Source organism: Salmo trutta, chromosome 15 (genome assembly GCF_901001165.1).
Source record: "Salmo trutta chromosome 15, fSalTru1.1, whole genome shotgun sequence".
In the NCBI taxonomy this organism is placed as follows: Eukaryota; Metazoa; Chordata; class Actinopteri; order Salmoniformes; family Salmonidae; genus Salmo; species Salmo trutta.
The window spans coordinates 63,069,372-63,097,028 of record NC_042971.1 but is presented as its reverse complement, the minus strand read 5'-3'; the positions used below and the strand labels follow the sequence as shown (position 1 = coordinate 63,097,028).

At 44.9% G+C, this 27,657-nt stretch overlaps 1 protein-coding gene across 4 annotated transcripts in view; it reads right to left on the bottom strand.

Moving 5' to 3' along the window:
* Positions 1-17,960, bottom strand: part of palm2akap2 (PALM2 and AKAP2 fusion) — a 166,338-nt gene extending 148,378 nt beyond the window's left edge. Inside the window, exon 1 of one of the 4 annotated variants that reach the window (XM_029692452.1) lies at positions 17,642-17,960. In XM_029692452.1, coding sequence (XP_029548312.1) covers positions 17,642-17,686 — 45 coding nt within the window. In that variant the 5' untranslated portion in view covers positions 17,687-17,960. The remainder of the gene's footprint in view (positions 1-17,641) is intronic. The other 3 variants (XM_029692451.1, XM_029692453.1, XM_029692455.1) reach the window with 3 other exon arrangements.
* Positions 17,961-27,657: the final 9,697 nt, after the last annotated feature.

Sequence of the window (27,657 nt, the reverse complement as noted above, 5' to 3'; positions counted from 1 at the left end):
CCCTCTCCTATTCTCGCTATACACCAAGTCACTTGGCTCTGTCATATCCTCACATGGTCTCTCCTATCATTGCTATGCAGACGACACACAATTAATCTTCTCCTTTCCCCCTTCTGATAACCAGGCGGCGAATCACATCTCTGCATGTCTGGCAGACATATCAGTGTGGATGACGGATCACCACCTCAAGCTGAACCTCGGCAAGACGGAGCTGCTCTTCCTCCCGGGGAAGGACTGCCCGTTCCATGATCTCGCCATCACGGTTGACAACTCCCTTGTGTCCTCCTCCCAGAGTGCTAAGAACCTTGGCGTGATCCTGGACAACAACCTGTCGTTCTCCACTAACATCAAGGCGGTGACCTGATCCTGTAGGTTCATGCTCTACAACATTCGCAGAGTACGACCCTGCCTCACACAGGAAGCGACGCAGGTCCTAATCCAGGCACTTGTCATCTCCCGTCTGGATTACTGCAACTCGCTGTTGGCTGGGCTCCCTGCCTGTGCCATTAAACCCCTACAACTCATCCAGAACGCCGCAGCCCGTCTGGTGTTCAACCTTCCCAAGTTCTCTCACGTCACCCCGCTCCTCCGCTCTCTCCACTGGCTTCCAGTTGAAGCTCGCATCCGCTACAAGACCATGGTGCTTTCCTACGGAGCTGTGAGGGGAACGGCACCTCCATACCTTCAGGCTCTGATCAGGCCCTACACCCAAACAAGGGCACTGCGTTCATCCACCTCTGACCTGCTGGCCCCCCTACCTCTGAGGAAGCACGGTTCCCGCTCAGCCCAGTCCAAACTGTTCGCTGCTCTGGCACCCCAATGGTGGAACAAGCTCCCTCACGACGCCAGGACAGCGGAGTCAATCACCACCTTCCGGAGACACCTGAAACCCCACCTCTTTAAGGAATACCTGGGATAGGATAAAGTAATCCTTCTAACCCCCCCCCCCCTTAAAAGATTTAGATGCACTATTGTAAAGTGGTTGTTCCACTGGATATCATAAGGTGAATGCACCAATTTGTAAGTCACTCTGGATAAGAGCGTCTGCTAAATGACTTAAATGTAAATGTAAATGTAAAATGTAATTAGGTCACATCCTGTCCATCATGTTAACATCAGGTCCCATCCTGTCCACCATGTTAACATCAGGTCCCATCCTGTCCACCATGTTAACGTCAGGTCCCATCCTGTCCATCATGTTAACATCAGGTCCCATCCTGTCCATCACGTTAACATCAGGTCCCATCCTGTCCATCATGATAACATCAGGTCCCATCCTGTCCATCATGTTAACATCAGGTCCCGTCCTGTCCACCATGTTAACATCAGGTCCCATCCTGTCCACCATGATAACATCAGGTCCCGTCCTGGGAAAATCAAAACAAAATCACGTGGTACATTCAGGGGTTTGGAAATTGCTCCCAAGGATGAACCAGACTTGTGGAGGTCTCCAATTTTTTTTCTGAGGTCTTGGCTGATTTCTTTTGATTTTCCCATGATGTCAAGCAAAGAGGCACTGAGTTTGAAGGTAGGCCTTGAAATACATCCACAGGTACACCTCCAATTGACTCAAATTATGTCAATTAGCCTATCAGAAGCTTCTAAAGCCATGACATCTTTTTATGGAATTGTCCAAGCTGTTTAAAGGCACAGTCAACTTATTGTATGTAAACTTCTGACCCACTGGAATTGTGATACAGTGAATAATAAGTGAAATAATCTGTCTGTAAACAATTGTTGGAAATATTACTTGTGTCATGCACAAAGTAGATGTCCTAACCGACTTGCCAAAACTATAGTTTGTAAACAAGAAATCTGTGGAGTGGTTGAAAAACGAGTTTTAATGACTCCAACCTAAGTGTATGTAAACTTCTGACTTCATCTGTATGGACATATTCTTATTCATTCCTTTACACTTGTGTGTATTAGGTAGTTGTTGGGGAATTGTTAGATTACTTGTTAGATATTACTGCACTGTCAGAACTAGAAGCACAAGCATTTCGCTACACTCGCATTAACATCTGCTAACCATGTGTACGTGACCAATAAAATTTGATTTGGAGTGATAGAGGTAGACATGTATAAGGGTAAGGTGACTAGGTAACAGGATATATGATAAACAGAGTAGCAGCAGCATATGTGATCAACCTATAAACCTCAATATCAGCTGTTTTGTTGGTTCATAATGGTAAGACCACATGGACGTTAGGTATGCTCTAATCATTCAGTCAGCTGGGGATCATTCAGTACATGGGACCTCTCACTGTGAGAGAGAGGGTTGTGTGTGGAAGGGAGAGAAGAAAGGAGGGGGAGGAGAGAATGGGGAGTGGAGGAGAGGAGAGAGGACAGGTAGAAAAGAGGGGGGAGGGGAGGAAGAGGAGATGAGATGAGAGGAGGGGGAAGAGAGGGGAGGAGGGGGACGAGAGGAGAGGAGAGGAGAGAAGGGTGGAGGAGAGGGGGAAGAGAAGACAGGAGTGAAAGAGAGGAGAGGAAAGGGAGGCGAGGGAAGGGAGGAGAGGGAAGAGAGTAAAGGACGGGGAAAGAGAGAGGAGAGGAGGGGGAGGAGGAGAGGGGAGGGAGAAGAGAGGAGGGGGAGGAGGAGAGGAGGTGAGTGGAGGGGAGGGGGAAGAGAGGAGGGGGAAGAGGGGAGGGGAGGGGATGAAAGGAAATGAAAGGAGGGGGAGGAAAGGAGAGTGTAACTACTAAACCATAACAAACATGAAAAGTATGAATGGAAACTATCATGTATGACAACCAGCCAGTCGGTCTTCCCTTTGCTTTTGGATCAAATCTAGCCTGAGTGCTCGGTCCTAAAGGGCTCGGTTCTACTCATACAGGGCTCGGTTCTACTCATACAGGGCTGGGATAGACTCATACAGGGCTGGGTTCTACTCATACAGGGCTGGGTTAGACTCATACAGGGCTGGGTTCTACTCATACAGGGCTGGGTTATACTCATACAGGGCTGGGTTAGACTCATACAGGGCTGGGTTCTACTCATACAGGGCTGGGTTCTACTCATACAGGGCTGGGATAGACTTATACAGGGCTGGGTTAGACTCATACAGGGCTGGGTTCTACTCATACAGGGCTGGGTTCTACTCATACAGGGCTGGGATAGACTCATACAGGGCTGGGTTAGACTCATACAGGGCTGGGTTAGACTCATACAGGGCTGGGTTCTACTCATACAGGGCTGGGTTCTACTCATACAGGGCTGGGTTAGACTCATACAGGGCTGGGTTCTCCTCATACAGGGCTGGGTTCTACTCATACAGGGCTGGGATAGACTTATACAGGGCTGGGTTAGACTCATACAGGGCTGGGTTCTACTCATACAGGGCTGGGTTAGACTCATACAGGGCTGGGTTCTACTCATACAGGGCTGGGTTCTACTCATACAGGGCTGGGTTCTACTCATACAGGGCTGGGTTAGACTCATACAGGGCTGGGTTCTACTCATACAGGGCTGGGTTAGACTCATACAGGGCTGGGTTCTCCTCATACAGGGCTGGGTTCTACTCATACAGGGCTGGGTTAGACTCATACAGGGCTGGGTTCTACTCATGCAGGGCTGGGTTAGACTCATACAGGGCTGGGTTAGACTCATACAGGGCTCGGTTCTACTCATACAGGGCTGGGTTCTACTCATACAGGGCTGGGTTCTACTCATACAGGGCTGGGTTAGACTCATACAGGGCTGGGTTAGACTCATACAGGGCTGGGTTCTACTCATACAGGGCTGGGTTCTACTCATACAGGGCTGGGTTAGACTCATACAGGGCTGGGTTCTACTCATACAGGGCTGGGTTCTACTCATACAGGGCTGGGTTAGACTCATACAGGGCTGGGTTCTACTCATACAGGGCTGGGTTAGACTCATACAGGGCTGGGTTAGACTCATACAGGGCTGGGTTAGACTCATACAGGGCTGGGTTAGACTCATACAGGGCTGGGTTCTACTCATACAGGGCTGGGTTCTACTCATACAGGGCTGGGTTCTACTCATACAGGGCTGGGTTAGACTCATACAGGGCTGGGTTAGACTCATACAGGGCTGGGTTAGACTCATACAGGGCTGGGTTCTACTCATACAGGGCTGGGTTCTACTCATACAGGGCTGGGTTCTACTCATACAGGGCTGGGTTAGACTCATACAGGGCTGGGTTCTACTCATACAGGGCTGGGTTAGACTCATACAGGGCTGGGTTAGACTCATACAGGGCTGGGTTCTACTCATACAGGGCTGGGTTCTACTCATACTGGGCTGGGTTCTACTCATACAGGGCTGTGTTAGACTCATACAGGGCTGGGTTCTACTCATACAGGGCTGGGTTAGACTCATACAGGGCTGGGTTCTACTCATACAGGGCTGGGTTCTACTCATACAGGGCTGGGTTAGACTCATACAGGGCTGGGTTCTACTCATACAGGGCTGGGTTCTACTCATACAGGGCTGGGTTCTACTCATACAGGGCTGGGTTCTACTCATACAGGGCTGGGTTAGACTCATACAGGGCTGGGTTCTACTCATACAGGGCTGGGTTCTACTCATACAGGGCTGGTTAGACCTCTACAGGGCTGGTTAGACTCAACAGGGGACTCATACAGGGGTACTAAGGGCTGGTTAGACTCATACAGGGCTGGGTTCTACTCATACAGGGCTGGGTTAGACTCATACAGGGCTGGGTTCTACTCATACAGGGCTGGGTTAGACTCATACAGGGCTGGGTTAGACTCATACAGGGCTGGGTTCTACTCATACAGGGCTGGGTTCTACTCATACAGGGCTGGGTTCTACTCATACAGGGCTGGGTTCTACTCATACAGGGCTGGGTTCTACTCATACAGGCTCTACGCTCTCTCTCTCTCTCTCCCTCTCTGTCTCTGTCTCTCTCTCCCTCTCTCTCTCTCTCTTCCCCTGCTCTGCTTGAATGGGTTGCTTCCCAAATGGCAACCATATTCCCTATACAGACACCATAGGCTCTGGTCTAAAGTAGTGCACTATATAGGGAATAGGGTTCCATAGGGCTCTGGTCTAAAGTAGTGCACTATATAGGGAATAGGGTTCCATTTGGGATACATTGTGTAGGTGGATCTCCATTAGAGAGCTGTTCTGACTCTATACATAAACCCTCCTCATCTCAGTCATTAGACACTCACACCAAACCTGGCTTCAAATACTTTTTCACATCATTTCAAATACTGGATCAGTAGAACAGTTAAACACCGGCAAATCCCACTAATCTGGCACTTCAGACAGGCTAAAGCAAAATCTCAAAGTATTTCAACATTTTCAAATAGTGCTTGAAGCCAGATCTGACTCACACAACAACCCTTAAAGGAAAATTCCACTAAAACTATATTTTGGTATATGTCAGCAATCAAGTTATCAAGATATGTAACTTTCAAAATACATAAACTATCTCAATATGAAGCATTTTGCATCATCTGATACAAAACGCAGCATCAAATGATGCAAAATGCATTATACGGGGATGGTTTCAGTATTTTGAAAGTTACATCTCTTGAAAACTTGATTGCTGACAATCAAAACATTTCGGGACTATGTCAACAAAGAACAAATGAAACCAAAAGATTGTTTTTGGGTGGAGTTTCCCATTTAACACATGATGGCTCAGAGCCTGCTAACATAATTCTATTGGAAAATGTTGAATGGGAATAAGGTTTACTAAAATGACAAACAGCCCTCTTAACCTTCAACCCCATGGCAGAATATGTAGAGCTGTACAGTATTCAGTGGAGTCAAGTATATATGGTGCTGTCAGAAAGGATTCATACTCCTTGGCTTTTTCCACATGTTGTTGTGTTAAATTAACCCATCTACACACAATATCCTATAATGACAAATTTGAAAACATGTTTTTACACATTTCTGAAAATGAAATACAGAAATATCTAATTTACATAAGTATTCACACCCCTGAGTCAATACTTTGGAGAAGCACATTTGGCAGTGATTACAGCTGTGAGTCTTTCTGGGTAAGTCTCTAAGAGCTGGGAGTCTTTCTGGGTAAGTCTCTAAGAGCTGTGAGTCTTTCTGGGTAAGTCTCTAAGAGATGTGAGTCTTTCTGGGTAAGTCTCTAAGAGATGTGAGTCTTTCTGGGTAAGTCTCTAAGAGCTGTGAGTCTTTCTGGGTAAGTCTCTATGAGCTGTGAGTCTTTCTGGGTAAGTCTCTAAGAGCTGTGAGTCTTTCTGGGTAAGTCTCTATGAGCTGTGAGTCTTTCTGGGTAAGTCTCTAAGAGCTGTGAGTCTTTCTGGGTAAGTCTCTATGAGCTGTGAGTCTTTCTGGTTAAGTCTCTATGAGCTGTGAGTCTTTCTGGGTAAGTCTCTAAGAGCTGTGAGTCTTTCTGGGTAAGTCTCTATGAGCTGTGAGTCTTTCTGGGTAAGTCTCTAAGAGCTTTGAGTCTTTCTGGGTAAGTCTCTGAGAGCTGTGAGTCTTTCTGGGTAAGTCTCTATGAGCTGTGAGTCTTTCTGGGTAAGTCTCTAAGAGCTGTGAGTCTTTCTGGGTAAGTCTCTAAGAGCTGTGAGTCTTTCTGGGTAAGTCTCTATGAGCTGTGAGTCTTTCTGGGTTAGTCTCTATGAGTTGTGAGTCTTTCTGGGTAAGTCTCTATGAGCTGTGAGTCTTTCTGGGTAAGTCTCTATGAGCTGTGAGTCTTTCTGGGTAAGTCTCTATGAGCTGTGAGTCTTTCTGGGTAAGTCTCTAAGAGCTGTGAGTCTTTCTGGGTAAGTCTCTATGAGCTGTGAGTCTTTCTGGGTAAGTCTCTGAGAGCTGGGAGTTTTTCTGGGTAAGTTTCTAAGAGCTTTGAGTCTTTCTGGGTAAGTCTCTGAGAGCTGTGAGTCTTTCTGGGTAAGTCTCTATGAGCTGTGAGTCTTTCTGGGTAAGTCTCTAAGAGCTGTGAGTCTTTCTGGGTAAGTCTCTAAGAGCTGTGAGTCTTTCTGGGTAAGTCTCTATGAGCTGTGAGTCTTTCTGGGTAAGTCTCTATGAGCTGTGAGTCTTTCTGGGTAAGTCTCTATGAGCTGTGAGTCTTTCTGGGTAAGTCTCTAAGAGCTGTGAGTCTTTCTGGGTAAGTCTCTATGAGCTGTGAGTCTTTCTGGGTAAGTCTCTGAGAGCTGGGAGTTTTTCTGGGTAAGTTTCTAAGAGCTTTGAGTCTTTCTGGGTAAGTCTCTGAGAGCTGTGAGTCTTTCTGGGTAAGTCTCTATGAGCTGTGAGTCTTTCTGGGTAAGTCTCTAAGAGCTGTGAGTCTTTCTGGGTAAGTCTCTAAGAGCTGTGAGTCTTTCTGGGTAAGTCTCTAAGAGCTGTGAGTCTTTCTGGGTAAGTCTCTATGAGCTGTGAGTCTTTCTGGGTTAGTCTCTATGAGTTGTGAGTCTTTCTGGGTAAGTCTCTATGAGCTGTGAGTCTTTCTGGGTAAGTCTCTATGAGCTGTGAGTCTTTCTGGGTAAGTCTCTATGAGCTGTGAGTCTTTCTGGGTAAGTCTCTAAGAGCTGTGAGTCTTTCTGGGTAAGTCTCTAAGAGCTGTGAGTCTTTCTGGGTAAGTCTCTATGAGCTGTGAGTCTTTCTGGGTAAGTCTCTAAGAGCTGTGAGTCTTTCTGGGTAAGTCTCTATGAGCTGTGAGTCTTTCTGGGTAAGTCTCTATGAGCTGTGAGTCTTTCTGGGTAAGTCTCTGAGAGCTGGGAGTTTTTCTGGGTAAGTCTCTATGAGCTGTGAGTCTTTCTGGGTAAGTCTCTGAGAGCTGTGAGTCTTTCTGGGTAAGTCTCTATGAGCTGTGAGTCTTTCTGGGTAAGTCTCTAAGAGCTGTGAGTCTTTCTGGGTAAGTCTCTAAGAGCTGTGAGTCTTTCTGGGTAAGTCTCTATGAGCTGTGAGTCTTTCTGGGTTAGTCTCTATGAGTTGTGAGTCTTTCTGGGTAAGTCTCTATGAGCTGTGAGTCTTTCTGGGTAAGTCTCTATGAGCTGTGAGTCTTTCTGGGTAAGTCTCTATGAGCTGTGAGTCTTTCTGGGTAAGTCTCTAAGAGCTGTGAGTCTTTCTGGGTAAGTCTCTATGAGCTGTGAGTCTTTCTGGGTAAGTCTCTGAGAGCTGGGAGTTTTTCTGGGTAAGTTTCTAAGAGCTTTGAGTCTTTCTGGGTAAGTCTCTGAGAGCTGTGAGTCTTTCTGGGTAAGTCTCTATGAGCTGTGAGTCTTTCTGGGTAAGTCTCTAAGAGCTGTGAGTCTTTCTGGGTAAGTCTCTAAGAGCTGTGAGTCTTTCTGGGTAAGTCTCTAAGAGCTGTGAGTCTTTCTGGGTAAGTCTCTATGAGCTGTGAGTCTTTCTGGGTTAGTCTCTATGAGTTGTGAGTCTTTCTGGGTAAGTCTCTATGAGCTGTGAGTCTTTCTGGGTAAGTCTCTATGAGCTGTGAGTCTTTCTGGGTAAGTCTCTATGAGCTGTGAGTCTTTCTGGGTAAGTCTCTAAGAGCTGTGAGTCTTTCTGGGTAAGTCGCTATGAGCTGTGAGTCTTTCTGGGTAAGTCTCTGAGAGCTGGGAGTTTTTCTGGGTAAGTCTCTAAGAGCTTTGAGTCTTTCTGGGTAAGTCTCTGAGAGCTGTGAGTCTTTCTGGGTAAGTCTCTATGAGCTGTGAGTCTTTCTGGGTAAGTCTCTAAGAGCTGTGAGTCTTTCTGGGTAAGTCTCTAAGAGCTGTGAGTCTTTCTGGGTAAGTCTCTATGAGCTGTGAGTCTTTCTGGGTTAGTCTCTATGAGTTGTGAGTCTTTCTGGGTAAGTCTCTATGAGCTGTGAGTCTTTCTGGGTAAGTCTCTAAGAGCTTTGAGTCTTTCTGGGTAAGTCTCTATGAGCTGTGCGTCTATCTGGGTAAGTCTCTATGAGCTGTGAGTCTTTCTGGGTAAGTCTCTATGAGCTGTGAGTCTTTCTGGGTAAGTCTCTATGAGCTGTGAGTCTTTCTGGGTTAGTCTCTATGAGTTGTGAGTCTTTCTGGGTAAGTCTCTATGAGCTGTGAGTCTTTCTGGGTAAGTCTCTAAGAGCTGTGAGTCTTTCTGGGTAAGTCTCTAAGAGCTGTGAGTCTTTCTGTGTAAGTCTCTATGAGCTGTGAGTCTTTCTGGGTAAGTCTCTAAGAGCTGTGAGTCTTTCTGGGTCAGTCTCTATGAGCTGTGATTCTTTCTGGGTAAGTCTCTATGAGCTGTGAGTCTTTCTGGGTAAGTCTCTATGAGCTGTGAGTCTTTCTGGGTAAGTCTCTAAGAGCTGTGAGTCTTTCTGGGTAAGTCTCTATGAGCTGTGAGTCTTTCTGGGTAAGTCTCTAAGAGCTGTGAGTCTTTCTGGGTAAGTCTCTATGAGCTGTGAGTCTTTCTGGGTAAGTCTCTATGAGCTGTGAGTCTTTCTGGGTAAGTCTCTAAGAGCTGTGAGTCTTTCTGGGTAAGTCTCTATGAGCTGTGAGTCTTTCTGGGTAAGTCTCTGAGAGCTGGGAGTTTTTCTGGGTAAGTTTCTAAGAGCTTTGAGTCTTTCTGGGTAAGTCTCTGAGAGCTGTGAGTCTTTCTGGGTAAGTCTCTATGAGCTGTGAGTCTTTCTGGGTAAGTCTCTAAGAGCTGTGAGTCTTTCTGGGTAAGTCTCTAAGAGCTGTGAGTCTTTCTGGGTAAGTCTCTAAGAGCTGTGAGTCTTTCTGGGTAAGTCTCTATGAGCTGTGAGTCTTTCTGGGTTAGTCTCTATGAGTTGTGAGTCTTTCTGGGTAAGTCTCTATGAGCTGTGAGTCTTTCTGGGTAAGTCTCTATGAGCTGTGAGTCTTTCTGGGTAAGTCTCTATGAGCTGTGAGTCTTTCTGGGTAAGTCTCTAAGAGCTGTGAGTCTTTCTGGGTAAGTCTCTATGAGCTGTGAGTCTTTCTGGGTAAGTCTCTGAGAGCTGGGAGTTTTTCTGGGTAAGTCTCTAAGAGCTTTGAGTCTTTCTGGGTAAGTCTCTGAGAGCTGTGAGTCTTTCTGGGTAAGTCTCTATGAGCTGTGAGTCTTTCTGGGTAAGTCTCTAAGAGCTGTGAGTCTTTCTGGGTAAGTCTCTAAGAGCTGTGAGTCTTTCTGGGTAAGTCTCTATGAGCTGTGAGTCTTTCTGGGTTAGTCTCTATGAGTTGTGAGTCTTTCTGGGTAAGTCTCTATGAGCTGTGAGTCTTTCTGGGTAAGTCTCTAAGAGCTTTGAGTCTTTCTGGGTAAGTCTCTATGAGCTGTGTGTCTATCTGGGTAAGTCTCTATGAGCTGTGAGTCTTTCTGGGTAAGTCTCTATGAGCTCTGAGTCTTTCTGGGTAAGTCTCTATGAGCTGTGAGTCTTTCTGGGTTAGTCTCTATGAGTTGTGAGTCTTTCTGGGTAAGTCTCTATGAGCTGTGAGTCTTTCTGGGTAAGTCTCTAAGAGCTGTGAGTCTTTCTGGGTAAGTCTCTAAGAGCTGTGAGTCTTTCTGTGTAAGTCTCTATGAGCTGTGAGTCTTTCTGGGTAAGTCTCTAAGAGCTGTGAGTCTTTCTGGGTCAGTCTCTATGAGCTGTGATTCTTTCTGGGTAAGTCTCTATGAGCTGTGAGTCTTTCTGGGTAAGTCTCTATGAGCTGTGAGTCTTTCTGGGTAAGTCTCTAAGAGCTGTGAGTCTTTCTGGGTAAGTCTCTATGAGCTGTGAGTCTTTCTGGGTAAGTCTCTAAGAGCTGTGAGTCTTTCTGGGTAAGTCTCTATGAGCTGTGAGTCTTTCTGGGTAAGTCTATAAGAGCTGTGAGTCTTTCTGGGTAAGTCTCTAAGAGCTGTGAGTCTTTCTGGGTAAGTCTCTATGAGCTGTGAGTCTTTCTGGGTTAGTCTCTATGAGTTGTGAGTCTTTCTGGGTAAGTCTCTATGAGCTGTGAGTCTTTCTGGGTAAGTCTCTAAGAGCTTTGAGTCTTTTTGGGTAAGTCTCTATGAGCTGTGAGTCTTTCTGGGTAAGTCTCTATGAGCTGTGAGTCTTTTTGGGGTAAGTCTCTATGAGCTGTGAGTCTTTCTGGGTTAGTCTCTATGAGTTGTGAGTCTTTCTGGGTAAGTCTCTATGAGCTGTGAGTCTTTCTGGGTAAGTCTCTAAGAGCTGTGAGTCTTTCTGGGTAAGTCTCTATGAGCTGTGAGTCTTTCTGGGTAAGTCTCTGAGACCTTTCCACACCTGGATTTTGTAACATTTGACCATTATTCTTTGAAACATTCTTCAAGCTCTGTCAAATTGGTTGTTGGTCATTGTCAGACAGCAATATCCAGGTCTTGCCATAGATTCTAAAGTAGGTTTAAGTCAAAATTGTAAGCAACTCAAGTGTACATTTTGAATTGTTTTTTTAGGTTGTTGTCCGTCTGAAAGGTAAATTCATCTCCCAGTGTCTGGTGGAAACAGACTGAACCAGGTTTTCCTCTAGGACTTTGCCTGTGCTTAACTCCATTCCGTATATTTTTTATCCTGAAAAACTCCCAAGTCCTTAAAGATTACAAGCAAACCCGCTATGCTTGAAAATATGATCAGTAGTACTCAGTAATGGGTTGTATTGGATTTATCCCAAACAGAACACTTTGTACTGAAGACAAAGAGTTAATTGCTTTGCCATATTCGTTGCGGTATTGCTTTTGTGCCTTCGAAACAGGATGTTGATGTACAACTCAGAATGGGAAGTAACAACTAGGGCTGGGAATGGCCAGGGACCTCACCATATTATTACCATACTGAGGAACCTCACCATATTATTACCATACTGAGGAACCTCACCATACCATATTACCACCATACCATATTACCACCATACCATATTACCACCATACTGAGGGACCTCACCATACCATATTACCACCATACCATATTAACACCATACCATATTACCACCATACCATATTACCACCATACTGAGGGACCTCACCATACCATATTACCACCATACCATATTACCACCATACTGAGGAACCTCACCATACCATATTACCACCATACTGAGGAACCTCACCATACCATATTACCACCATACCATATTATCACCATACCATATTACCACCATACCATATTACCACCATACTGAGGGACCTCACCATACCATATTACCACCATACCATATTACCACCATACTGAGGGACCTCACCATACCATATTATCACCATACCATATTACCACCATACCATCTTACCACCATACCATATTATCACAATACCGAGGGACCTCACCATACCACATTACCACCATACCATATTACCACTATACCATATTACCACCATACCATATTATCACCATACCATAGTACCACCATGCCATATTATAACCATACCATATTATCACCATACCATATTACCACCATACCATATTATAACCATACCATATTACCACCCTACTGAGGGACCTCACCATACCATATTACCACCATACTGAGGGACCTCACCATACCATATTACCACCATACCAAATTACCACCATACCATATTATCAGCATACCATATTACCACCATACTGAGGGACCTCACCATACCATATTATCACCATACCATATTACCACCATACCATATTACCACCATACAATATTACCACCATACCATATTATCACCATACTGAGGGATCTCACCATACCATATTACCACCATACCATATTACCACCATACCATATTATCACCATACCATATTACCACCATACCATATTATCACCATACCATATTATCACCATACCATATTACCACCCTACTGAGGGAAATCACCATACCATATTACCGCCATACCATATTATAACCATACCATATTACCACCATACCATATTACAACCATACCATATTACCACCATACTGAGGGACCTCACCATACCATATTATCACCATACTTAGGGACCTCACCATACCATATTATCACCATACCATATTACCACCATACCATTTTATCATCATACCATATTACCACCATACCATATTATCACCATACCATATTATCACCATACTGAGGGACCTCACCATACCATATTACCACCATACCATATTACCACCATACCATATTACCACCATACCATATTATCACCATACCATATTACCACCATACCATATTACCACCATACCATATTATCACCATACCGCATTACCACCCTACTGAGGGACCTCACCATACCATATTACCACCATACTGAGGGACCTCACCATACCATATTATCACCATACCATATTATCACCATACCATATTACCACCATACCATATTATCACCATACCATATTATCACCATACTGAGGGACCTCACCATAACATATTACCACCATACCATATTATCACCATACCATATTACCACCATACCATATTACCACCATACCATATTACCACCATACCATATTACCACCATACCATATTATCACCATACCATATTATCACCATACCATATTACCACCCTACTGAGGGACCTCACCATACCATATTATCACCATACCATATTATAACCATACCATATTACCACCATACCATATTACCACCATACCATATTATCACCATACCATATTATCACCATACCATATTACCACCCTACTGAGGGACCTCACCATACCATTTTACCACCATACTGAGGGACCTCACCATACCATATTATCACCATACCATATTACCACCATACCATATTACCACCATACCATATTATCACCATACCATTTTACCACCATACTGAGGGACCTCACCATACCATATTATCACCATACCATATTACCACCATACCATATTACCACCATACCATATTATCACCATACCATATTACCACCATACTGAGGGACCTCACCATACCATATTACCACCATACTGAGGGACCTCACCATACCATATTACCACCATACCATATTATCACCATACCATATTACCACCATACCATATTACCACCATACCATATTATCACCATACCATATTACCACCATACCATATTACCACCATACCATATTACCACCATACCATATTATCACCATACCATATTATCACCATATTGAAGGACCTCACCAAACCATATTACTACCATACCATATTATCACCATACCATATTACCACCATACCATATTATCACCATACTATATTACCACCATACCATATTATCACCATACTGAGAGACCTCACCATACCATATTACCACCATACCATATTATCACCATACCATATTACCACCATACCATATTACCACCATACTGAGGAACCTCACCATACCATATTACCACCATACTGAGGAACCTCACCATACCATATTACCACCATACCATATTATCACCATACCATATTACCACCATACCATAATATAACCATACCATATTACCACCATATTATCACCATACCATATTATCACCATACCATATTTTCACCATACCATATTACCACCATACCATATTACCACCATACCATATTACCACCATATTATCACCATACCATATTACCACCATATTATCACCATAACATATTATCACCATACCATATTACCACCATACCATATTATCACCATACTGAGGGACATCACCATACCATATTACCACCATACTGAGGGACCTCACCATACCATATTACCACCATACCATATTATCACCATACCATATTACCACCATACCATAATATAACCATACCATATTACCAACATACCATATTATCACCATACCATATTACCACCATACCATATTACCACCATACCATATTACCACCATATTATCACCATACCATATTACCACCATACCATATTACCACCATATTACCACCATAACATATTATCACCATACCATATTACCACCATACCATATTATCACCCTACTGAGGGACCTCACCATACCATATTACCACCATACCATATTATCACCATACTGAGGTACCTCACCATACCATATTACCACCATATTACCACCATACCATATTACCACCATACTGAGGGACCTCACCGCACTATCACCATACCATATTACCACCATACCATATTACCAGCATACTGAGGGACCTCACCATACCATATTACCACCATACTGAGGGACCTCACCATACCATTTTACCACCATACCATATTACCACCATACCATATTACCACCATACTGAGGGACCTCACCATACCATATTACCACATTACCACCCTACCATATTACCACCCTACCATATTACCACCATACTGAGGGACCTCACCATACCATATTACCACCATACTGAGGGACCTCACCATACCATATTATCACCATACTGAGGGACCTCACCATACCATATTACCACCCTTCCAAATTACAACCATACCATATTACCACCATACCATATTATTACCATACTGAGGGACCTCACCATATTATTACCATACTGATTGACCTCACCATACCATATTATCACCATACCATATTGAGGGTTCCTCACCATACCATATTACCACCATACCATATTATTTTACATTTTAGTCATTTTTGCAGACGGTCTTATCCAGAGCGACTTACAGTAGTGAGTGCATACATTTCATACATTTTTTCCATACTGGTCCCCCGTGGGAATCGAACCCACAACCCTGGCGTTGCAAACACCATGCTCTACCAACTGAGCCACACGGGACTATATTATCACCATACCATATTACCACCATACCATATTACCACCATACCATATTACCACCATACTGAGGGACCTCACCATATCCCGATATTGATTCCCCCCATCACTAGTAACAACATGGCCATATCCTGATATGTTACTGTATTGAGGAACAGCATGGCCATATCCTGATATGCTACTGTATTGAGGAACAGCATGGCCATATCCTGATATGTTACTGTATTGAGGAACAGCATGGCCATATCCTGATATGTTACTGTATTGAGTAACAGCATGGCCATATCCTGATATATTACTGTATTGAGTAACAACATGGCCATATCCTGATATATTACTGTATTGAGTAACAACATGGCCATATCCTGATATGTTACTGTATTGAGGAACAGCATGGCCATATCCTGATATGTTACTGTATTGAGGAACAGCATGGCCATATCCTGATATGTTACTGTATTGAGGAACAGCATGGCCATATCCTGATATATTACTGTATTGAGGAACGGCATGGCCATATCCTGATATATTACTGTATTGAGGAACAGCATGGCCATATCCTGATATGTTACTGTATTGAGGAACAGCATGGCCATATCCTGATATGTTACTGTATTGAGGAGCAGAATGGCCATAATAGTTTTTCCATCTGTTGCTTGTTGCTTCTTACTTGTGTGTAGCATGTGTGTGTTTCTGTGTGTATTAGTTTCTGTGTATGTGTGTGTTTCTGTGTGTGTGTGTGTGTGTTTCTGTGTGTGTGTGTTTTTTGTGTGTGTTTCTGTGTGTGTGTGTGTGTGTGTGTGTGTGTGTGTGTGTGTGTGTGTGTGTGTGTGTGTGTGTGAGTGTGTGTGTGTGTTTGTGTGTGTGTGTGTGTATGTGCTAGACGCTCACTGGCGCCAAATTTAGTAACTCTCAGCGTATCTGGTACAACTGTTGCTCTCCTCTCCAACTCAGCTCAGAGCAGAGCGCTACTGACATTTTCTTTTTACTGGGAGATTTTCTGCACAATTCTTTTGCGTTAAACTGTGAACCAACCGCTCAACAAACACAAATGAACTGTTGTACTTAGGGAAGAGTCTTATTTAATAAAAATAACAGTCACACTTTAATCCACACAACAACAACAACAAAATCACACTTTAATCCACACAACAACAAAAAAAATCACACTTTCTTTTTTTGTTGTTGGCATTTTCCATTTCCACCAACTTTCCGACAAAAGTTTTCCTCCCTCAACAACTCAAAGGGAAATCAGTTGAGAATGAACAATAGAATCACGCTAGCATTGACTCTTTCAGATAGACTATGGAGACAGGGAGGAGAGAGAGAGGTAGAGAGAGAGGTAGAGAGAGAGAGGTAGAGAGAGAGAGGGTAGAGAGAGAGGTAGAGAGAGAGAGGTAGAGAGAGAGGTAGAGAGAGAGAGGTAGAGAGAGAGAGGTAGAGAGAGAGGTAGAGAGAGGTTAGAGAGAGAGAGGTAGAGAGAGAGAGGTAGAGAGAGAGGGTAGAGGAGAGGTAGAGAGAGAGGTAGAGAGGTAGAGAGAGAGAGGTAGAGAAAGAGGTAGAGAGAGAGAGGTAGAGAGAGAGGTTAGAGAGAGAGGAGGGTTAGAGAGAGAGAGGTAGAGAGGAGGGTTAGATAGAGAGAGGTAGAGAGGAGGGTTAGAGAGAGAGAGGTAGAGAGGAGGGTTAGAGAGAGAGAGGTAGAGAGAGAGTAGAGAGAGAGAGGTAGAGAGAGAGGTAGGAGAGAGAGAGAGGTAGTAGAGAGAGAGAGGTAAGAGAGAGAGTAGAGAGAGAGAGAGAGAGAGAGAGAGAGAGGTAGAGAGAGAGAGGTAGAGAGAGAGGTAGAGAGAGAGGTAGAGAGAGAGAGGTAGAGAGAGAGAGGTAGAGAGAGAGGTAGAGAGAGAGGTAGAGAGAGAGAGGTAGAGAGAGAGGTAGAGAGAGAGGGTAGAGAGAGAGAGGGTAGAGAGAGAGAGGTAGAGAGAGAGAGGTAGAGAGAGAGAGAGGTAGAGAGAGAGAGGTAGAGAGAGAGAGGTAGAGAGAGAGAGGTAGAGAGAGGTAGAGAGAGAGAGGTAGAGAGAGAGAGGTAGAGAAAAAGAGACAGAGAAGTAGAGGAATACGTTTTTGGGACTTACCGCGAGGGCTTGGAGCCTTTCCTTGTGAAGTTCAGCCTCAGCCATCCTGTCGGACACAGGAGAGAGAGGTCAATGACAGCTTAGCAGGGGGAGAGAGGTGGGCTGCCTGCCTGGGTTAGGGTCTGGGTCCGGGGATATCTGGCGTCAAGGCAGATAAGGGTACAGAGGTCCTGTATGTGTCCTGTAGTTGCAATAATCCAGTCAGAGTGAGAGAGTGTGTATTTGCGTGCTGAAGAGAGAAAAAATAGCTTTCTCATTCACTGGCCATGTGCCTGAACTAAGCCTGCTCCCTGCCTGCTGCATGCTGCTCACATTCTCTCTCTATCTCTCTCTCTCTCTCCTCCCACTCTCTCCCTCCCTCCCTCTCTGTGACTGGCCATGTATGTGCAGCAGCTGGCAGCAGAAGCAGCTGAGTCGAGGGATCGCTGAAGAGACAGACATTTTTCAGGCTGACGTATGAATGTTCAGCTAGGCTGCTGGAAGGAGAAAGGGGAGAAAGAATATAGAATTAAAACAGAACTACGCCCTCGTTGTTATTAACACACGGTTGCTGAAAACTATATCTCAGGTACTCAAAACTCCAAGCACAAAGAACAAAACAGCCAATTTCCACAAACATCTTGCAAAATGAAACAGCTATCAGAATCATGTACTCCCTGCTTTAAATTGAATTTGCATACCCTTGGTTCTCTCCAGACCTGACTGCCCTCAACCAACACAAAAACATCCTGTGGCGTTCTGCATTAGCATCGAACAGCCCCCGTGATATGCAACTTTTCAGGGAAGTTAGAAACCAATATGCACAGGCAGTTAGAAAAGCCAAGACTAGCTTTTTCATGCAGAAATTTGCTTCCTGCAACATAAACTCAAAAAAGTTCTGGGACACTGTAAAGTCCATTGAGAATAAGAACACCTCCTCCCAGCTGCCCACTGCACTGAGGATAGGAAACTCTGTCACCTCCGATAAATCCACTATAATTGAAAATTTCAATAAGCATTTTTCTACGGCTGGCCATGCTTTCCACCTGGCTACCCCTACCGCGGTCAACAGCACTGCACCCCCCACAGCTACTTGTCCAAGCCTTCCCCACTTCTCCTTCTCCCAAATCCAGTCAGCTGATGTTCTGAAAGAGCTGCAAAATCTGGACCCCTACAAATCAGCCGGGCTAGACAATCTGGACCCTTTCTTTCTAAAATTATCTGCCGAAATTGTTGCAACCCCTATTACTTGCCTGTTCAACCTCTCCTTCGTGTCGTCTGAGATTCCAAAAGATTGGAAAGCAGCTGCTGTCATCCCCCTCTTCAAAGGAGCGGACACTCTTGAACCAAACTGCTACAGACCTATATCTATCCTACCCTGCCTTTCTAAGTTCTTCGAAAGCCAAGTCAACAAACAGATTACCGACCATTTCGAATCCCACCGCACCTTCTCTACTATGCAATCTGGTTTCAGAGCTGGTCATGGGTGCACCTCAGCCACGCTTAAGGTCCTAAACGATATCGTAACCGCCATCGATAAGAAACAATACTGTGCTGCCGTATTCATTGACCTGGCCAAGGCATTCGACTCTGTCAATCACCACATCCTCATCGGCAGACTCAGTAGCTTTGGTTTCTCAAATGACTGCCTCGCCTGGTTCACCAAACTACTTCTCTGATAGAGTTCAATGTGTCAAATCAGATGGCCTGTTGTCCAGACCTCTGGCAGTCTCTATGGGGGTGCCACAGGGTTCAATTCTTGGGCCAACTATTTTCTCTGTATACATCAATGATGTCGCTCTTGCTGCTGGTGAGTCTCTGATCCACCTCTACGCAGACGACATTCTGTATACTTCTGGCCTTTCTTTGGACACTGTGTTAACTAACCTCCAGACGAGCTTCAATGCTATACAACTCTCCTTCCGTGGCCTCCAACTCTTAAATACAAGTAAAACTAAATGCATGCTCTTCAACCGATCGCTGCCTGCACCTGCCCGCCAGTCCAGCATCACTACTCTAGACGGTTCTAACTATCCTCGTAAAACTGACCATCCTAAAGATCCTCGACTTCGGTGATGTCATTTACAAAATAGCCTCCAATACCCTACTCAATAGATTGGATGCAGTCTATCACAGTGCCATCCGTTTTGTCACCAAAGCCCCATATACTACCCACCACTGCGACCTGTATGCTCTCGTTTGCTGGCCCTCGCTTCATATTTGTCGCCAAACCCACTGGCTCCAGGTCATCTACAAGACCCTGCTAGGTAAAGTCCCCCCTTATCTTAGCTCGCTGGTCACCATAGCAGCACCCACCTGTAGCACGCGCTCCAGCAGGTATATCTCACTGGTCACCCCCAAAGCCAATTCCTCCTTTGGCCGTCTCTCCTTCCAGTTCTCTGCTGCCAATGACTGGAACGAACTACAAAAATCTCTGAAACTGGAAACACTTATCTCCCTCACTAGCTTTAAGCACCAGCTGTCAGAGCAGCTCACAGATCTCTGCACCTGTACATAGCCCATCTGTAAACAGCCCAAACAACTACCTCTTCCCCTACTGTATTTATTTATTTATTTAGCTCCTTTGCACCCCATTATTTATATTTCTACTTTGCACTTTATTCCACTACAAATCTACCATTCCAGTGTTTTACTTGCTATATTGTATTTACTTTGCCACCATGGCCTTTTTGCCTTTACCTCCCTTATCTCACATCATTTGCTCACATTGTATATAGACATATTTTCCTACTGTATTATTGACTGTATGTTTGTTTTACTCCATGTGTAACTCTGTGTTGTTGTATGTTGTCGAACTGCTTTGCTTTATCTTGGCCAGGTCGCAGTTGTAAATGAGAACTTGTTCTCAACTAGCCTACCTGGTTAAATAAAGGTGAAATAAAAAAATTATAAAAAAATACGAGACACACACACACACACACACACACACACACACACACACACACACACACACACATCAAATGAATCTAACTTAGTGACAACTGAGATCAAACTAACGTGACATATTAAACCCACTACTATTAGGACAGTGTAAAGCGTAAACACCATCATTAAGTAATGAGACAGCCTATAGGTGGCAGGTAGCCTAGTAGTTAGAGCGTTGGGCCAGTAACTGAAAGGTTGCTAGATCAAATCCCTGAGCTGACAAGGTAAAAATCTGTCATTATTAACCCTGAACAAGGAAGTTACCCCACTGTTTCTAGGCCGTCATTGTAAATAAGAACTTGTTCTTAACTGACTTGTTAATAAATAAAGGTAAAATAATAGGGAGGAGGTCAGAACAACAACCTCTCCCTCAATGTGATCAAGACAAAGGAGATCATCGTGGACTACAGGAAAAGGAGGACTCAGCACACCCCCATTCTCATCGACGGGGCTGTAGTGGAGCAGGTTGAGAGCTTCAAGATCCTTGGTGTCCACATCACCAACAAACTAGAATGCTTCAAGCACACCAAGACAGTCATGTAGAGGGCACGACAAAACCTATTCCCCCTCAGGAGACTGAAAGGATTTGGCATGGGTCCTCAGATCCTCCAAAAAGTTAAACAGCTGCACCATCGAGAGAATCCTGACAGGTTGCATCGCTGCCTGGTATGGCAACTGTATGGCCCAGTATATCACTGGGGCTAAGCTGCCTGTCATCCAGGACCTCTATACTAGGCGGTGTCAGAGGAAGGCCTTAAAAATTGTCAAAGACTCCAGCTACCCTAGTCATAGAGTGTTCTCTCTGCTACCACACGGCAAGCCGTACCGGAGTGCCAAGTCTAGGTCCATAGGCTTCTAAACAGCTTCTACCCCCAAGCCATAAGACTCCTGAACAGCTAATCAAAGGGCTACCCAGACCCCTCAAATGGCCACCAGATTATTTCCATTGCCCCCCCCTTTATTATCAATGCATAGTGACTTTAACTCTACCTACATTTACATATTACCTCAATTATCTCGACTAACCGTTGCTCCCGCACACTGACTCTGTACCGGTACCCCCTGTATATAGCCTCCACATTGACTCTGTACCGTAACACCCTGTATATAGCCTCCACATTGACTCTGTACTGGTACCCCCTGTATATAGCCTCCACATTGACTCTGTACTGGTACCCCCCTGTATATAGCCTCCACATTGACTCTGTACCAGTACCCCCTGTATATAGCCTCCACATTGACTCTGTACTGGTACCCCCTGTATATGGCCTCCACATTGACTCTGTACTGGTACCCCCTGTATATAGCCTCCACATTGACTCTGTACTGGTACCCCCTGTATATAGTCTCCACATTGACTCTGTACCGGTACCCCCCGTATATAGCCTCCACATTGACTCTGTACTGGTACCCCCCGTATATAGCCTCCACATTGACTCTGTACTGGTACCCCCTGTATATGGCCTCGCTATTGTTATTTTACTGCTGCTCTTTAATTATTTGTAACTTTTATTTCTTATTTTTTACTTAACACGTATTTTTCTTAACTGCATTGTTGGTTAAAGGGCTTGTGAGTAAGCATTTCACTGTAAGGGGTACACCTGTTGTATTCGGTGCACGTGACAAATAAAGTTGGATTTGATTTGACTAAGGTGCTGTTGTTATACTGTGTATTGTTTGTGTGTACTCAAACAAGAGAGGAACACAAATGTAAAAATGTTAGTTTTATATTTCAACATGTGTAACGGGCGTCGTATAGAGGGGACCAAAACACAGCGTTTTGAGTGTTCTTGATGATATTCATTAACTCAAAACACTAATAACAACCGGAAACGATCAACTTACAGTTCTGACTAAACAGAATGCAACTGCCCACACACACAAGTGGGGGGAAAAAAAAAACCCTACTTAAATATGATCTCCAATTAGAGGCAACGAGGACCAGCTGGCTCCAATTGGAGATCAACCCCAAAAAACAACATAGAAAAAGAAACATAGAATTAAACATAGAAATAGAAAACATAGAAAACCACCCAAAAACACCCCCTGTCACTCCCTGACCACTCTACTATAGAAAATGACCTCTTACAAGGGTCAGGACGTGACAATGTGACTCAATACACGTCAAGCAGCATACTGTAAGCACACATACAGTAAATACGTTTTACACATGCAAAGGAAGATAAAAATAGTCCTAAATAGTCCTAGTCCTACAACTGTACTGTATGTTAAATCAATTGTACGGAATAGATAAAGAAACTGTCAAAATACAGTCAAATCTAAATCATAAGTCAAGAAATAAATAGTCCATTGCGAAAAACAAAATCAGTCATGTCTTGTGGTTTTGGTCCGGCCACAGATTTTCATCAACATCGCAGGTGATATTCTCCTTGGCCCGACAGCGGAGGAAATATCTTATGGCATGACTCATCCAACCCCTGTCAGGACTGGAATGTCACCACAGGCCTCCACCATAGCCTGGAGAAGGGCCACACGTTCATGAGGTTTGTGATCGTACACCTTCCACCGCCGTGCTGAAAACAACTCCTCAATGGAGTTGAGAAATGGGGAATATGGCGAGAGATATAAAATTGTAAACCTGGGATGGTCATGGAACCAGTTGTGGACCTTAGCAGCCCGATGGAAACTCAAATCAGAACATATATTCATCCAACCCCTGTCAGGACTGGAATATCACCACAGGAGGAGATGGGAAGTGTTCTATGGTCCAAGGGTGGACTTGAGGTGGAGGACCCCACTGTGGCTCATAGCTGCGCATATGGTGACATTTCCCCCCAATGTCGCCAGGTATCTCAATGATGGCGCGTTGACCAATGGTATTCCTTCCTCTCCTCCTCGTCTTCGCTAAATTGAATCCAGCCTCATCTATGAATATGAGTCCCTGGGGCGATGGGACGGACATCCAACTCCAAGGATTCTCCGAAATGACAGTAAATACTATAATTGCTGTATAGTAAAGTTCACTGTCAACATCAGTGAGTCTCTAATGTTTTAAGGGAGTAATACTTCTACATTAATTACTTCCACATATTCCGTACCGTTTATCCTTCACTCTTTGGGAATTCCTTTCAAACGGGACTCTGTAGATTTGCTTCATCCGGAGATGGTGTTTCTTAAGGATGCGGACTGTGGTTGATAAACTCACTCTGATGTTATGGAAGATGGCAGGTTTTTTTTTCAATCATCTGTTATTGGATTTCCCCGCAGTCTTTATGGCATTATTTTGCAACTACCATTTGCACAATGGCAGCTTCCTGTTGGTCTGGTAAACAGACACGTTCTACCACCAGGTGTTGGTTGTAAACACAGTAAACAGTACAGTAAACAGTACAGTAAACAGTATAGTAAACAGCACAGTAAACAGTACAGTAAACAGTACAGCAAACAGTACAGTAAACAGTACAGTAAACAGCACAGTAAACAGTACAGTAAACAGTACAGTAAACAGCACAGTAAACAGTACAGGAAACAGTACAGTAAACAGCACAGTAAACAGTACAGTAAACAGCACAGTAAACAGTACAGTAAACAGTACAGCAAACAGTACAGTAAACAGTACAGTAAACAGTACAGTAAACAGTACAGCAAACAGCACAGTAAACAGTACAGTAAACAGTACAGTAAACAGTACAGTAAACAGTACAGCAAACAGTACAGTAAACAGTATAGTAAACAGTATAGTAAACAACACAGTAAACAGTACAGTAAACAGTATAGTAAACAGTATAGTAAACAGCACAGTAAACAGCACAGTAAACAGTACAGCAAACCGCACAGTAAACAGTACAGTAAACAGTACAGTAAACAGTACAGTAAACGTAACCGATGTGAAATGGCTAGTTAGTTAGCGGTGGTGAGCGCTAATAGCGTTTCAATCAGTGACGTCACTCGCTCTGAGACCTTGAAGTGGTTGTTGCTGCGGCTTTTGTGGCGCGATGGGTAACGATGCTTCGTGGGGTGTCAATTGTTGATATGTGCAGAGGGTCCCTGGTTCAAGCCCGGGTTGGGGCGAAGAGAGGGACGGAACCTACACTGTTACATAAACACTACAGTAATACACTATACAAGATAAACATGTTACAAAGTAGTATAGCTCCCAGTTTCCTCCATACGGTAATGTATGAAACATTGACCTTGTTTCCCCTTCCAGTATGTATTGAAATCTACAGTCTTTTACTGTGTTTTACGTTGTACTACTGTCAAGTAGTAAAAGTAGAGGTCCAATGTCTGCAGTACAAACCGCTTCTCATTTAAGAACGTCCGCCTGATGGATGCTATGGTGAAGCAGCTCAGATTGGGCTGCACTCTCAGCCCAGCTTCTCTGAAGGTTTAACCATGGCTGACTACATGGTCTGCCCAGCTTCTCTGAAGGTTTAACCATGGTTGACCACATGGTCAGCCCAGCTTCTCTCGAGGTTTAACCATGGTTGACCACATGGTCTGCCCAGCTTCTCTGAAGGTTTAACCATGGTTGACCACATGGTCTGCCCAGCTTCTCTCGAGGTTTAACCATGGTTGACCACATGGTCTGCCCAGCTTCTCTGAAGGTTTAACCATGGCTGACCACATGGTCAGCCCAGCTTCTCTGAAGGTTTAACCATGGTTGACCACATGGTCTGCCCAGCTTCTCTGAAGGTTTAACCATGGTTGACCACATGGTCTGCCCAGCTTCTCTGAAGGTTTAACCATGGTTGACCACATGGTCCTGCCCAGCTTCTCTGAAGGTTTAACCATGGTTGACCACATGGTCTGCCCAGCTTCTCTGAAGGTTTAACCATGGTTGACCACATGGTCTGCCCAGCTTCTCTGAAGGTTTAACCATGGTTGACCACATGGTCTGCCCAGCTTCTCTGAAGGTTTAACCATGGTTGACCACATGGTCAGCCCAGCTTCTCTCAAGGTTTAACCATGGCTGACCACATGGTCTGCCCAGCTTCTCTGAAGGTTTAACCATGGCTGACCACATGGTCTGCCCAGCTTCTCTGAAGGTTTAACCATGGTTGACCACATGGTCTGCCCAGCTTCTCTGAAGGTTTAACCATGGTTGACCACATGGTCTGCCCAGCTTCTCTGAAGGTTTAACCATGGTTGACCACATGGTCAGCCCAGCTTCTCTGAAGGTTTAACCATGGTTGACCACATGGTCTGCCCAGCTTCTCTGAAGGTTTAACCATGGTTGACCACATGGTCAGCCCAGCTTCTCTGAAGGTTTAACCATGGTTGACCACATGGTCAGCCCAGCTTCTCTCGAGGTTTAACCATGGTTGACCACATGGTCTGCCCAGCTTCTCTGAAGGTTTAACCATGGTTGACCACATGGTCTGCCCAGCTTCTCTCGAGGTTTAACCATGGTTGACCACATGGTCTGCCCAGCTTCTCTGAAGGTTTAACCATGGCTGACCACATGGTCAGCCCAGCTTCTCTGAAGGTTTAACCATGGCTGACCACATGGTCTGCCCAGCTTCTCTGAAGGTTTAACCATGGTTGACCACATGGTCTGCCCAGCTTCTCTGAAGGTTTAACCATGGTTGACCACATGGTCTGCCCAGCTTCTCTGAAGGTTTAACCATGGTTGACCACATGGTCTGCCCAGCTTCTCTGAAGGTTTAACCATGGTTGACCACATGGTCTGCCCAGCTTCTCTGAAGGTTTAACCATGGTTGACCACATGGTCTGCCCAGCTTCTCTGAAGGTTTAACCATGGTTGACCACATGGTCTGCCCAGCTTCTCTGAAGGTTTAACCATGGTTGACCACATGGTCTGCCCAGCTTCTCTGAAGGTTTAACCATGGTTGACCACATGGTCAGCCCAGCTTCTCTCAAGGTTTAACCATGGCTGACCACATGGTCTGCCCAGCTTCTCTGAAGGTTTAACCATGGTTGACCACATGGTCTGCCCAGCTTCTCTGAAGGTTTAACCATGGTTGACCACATGGTCTGCCCAGCTTCTCTGAAGGTTTAACCATGGTTGACCACATGGTCTGCCCAGCTTCTCTGAAGGTTTAACCATGGTTGACCACATGGTCTGCCCAGCTTCTCTCAATGTCAAACCATGGTTGACCACATGGTCAGCCCAGCTTCTCTCAAGGTTTAACCATGGTTGACCACATGGTCTGCCCAGCTTCTCTGAAGGTTTAACCATGGTTGACCACATGGTCTGCCCAGCTTCTCTGGAGGTTTAACCATGGTTGACCACATGGTCTGCCCAGCTTCTCTCGAGGTTTAACCATGGTTGACCACATGGTTTCCCAGCTTCTCTGAAGGTTTAACCATGGTTGACCACATGGTTTCCCAGCTTCTCTGGAGGTTTAACCATGGTTGACCACATGGTCTGCCCAGCTTCTCTGAAGGTTTAACCATGGTTGACCACATGGTCTGCCCAGCTTCTCTGAAGGTTTAACCATGGTTGACCACATGGTCTGCCCAGCTTCTCTGGAGGTTTAACCATGGTTGACCACATGGTCTGCCCAGCTTCTCTGAAGGTTTAACCATGGTTGACCACATGGTCTGCCCAGCTTCTCTGAAGGTTTAACCATGGTTGACCACATGGTCTGCCCAGCTTCTCTGGAGGTTTAACCATGGTTGACCACATGGTCTGCCCAGCTTCTCTGAAGGTTTAACCATGGTTGACCACATGGTCTGCCCAGCTTCTCTGGAGGTTTAACCATGGTTGACCACATGGTCTGCCCAGCTTCTCTGAAGGTTTAACCATGGTTGACCACATGGTCTGCCCAGCTTCTCTGGAGGTTTAACCATGGTTGACCACATGGTCTGCCCAGCTTCTCTGGAGGTTTAACCATGGTTGACCACATGGTCTGCCCAGCTTCTCTGAAGGTTTAACCATGGTTGACCACATGGTCTGCCCAGCTTCTCTGGAGGTTTAACCATGGTTGACCACATGGTCTGCCCAGCTTCTCTGAAGGTTTAACCATGGTTGACCACATGGTCTGCCCAGCTTCTCTGAAGGTTTAACCATGGTTGACCACATGGTCTGCCCAGCTTCTCTGGAGGTTTAACCATGGTTGACCACATGGTCTGCCCAGCTTCTCTGAAGGTTTAACCATGGTTGA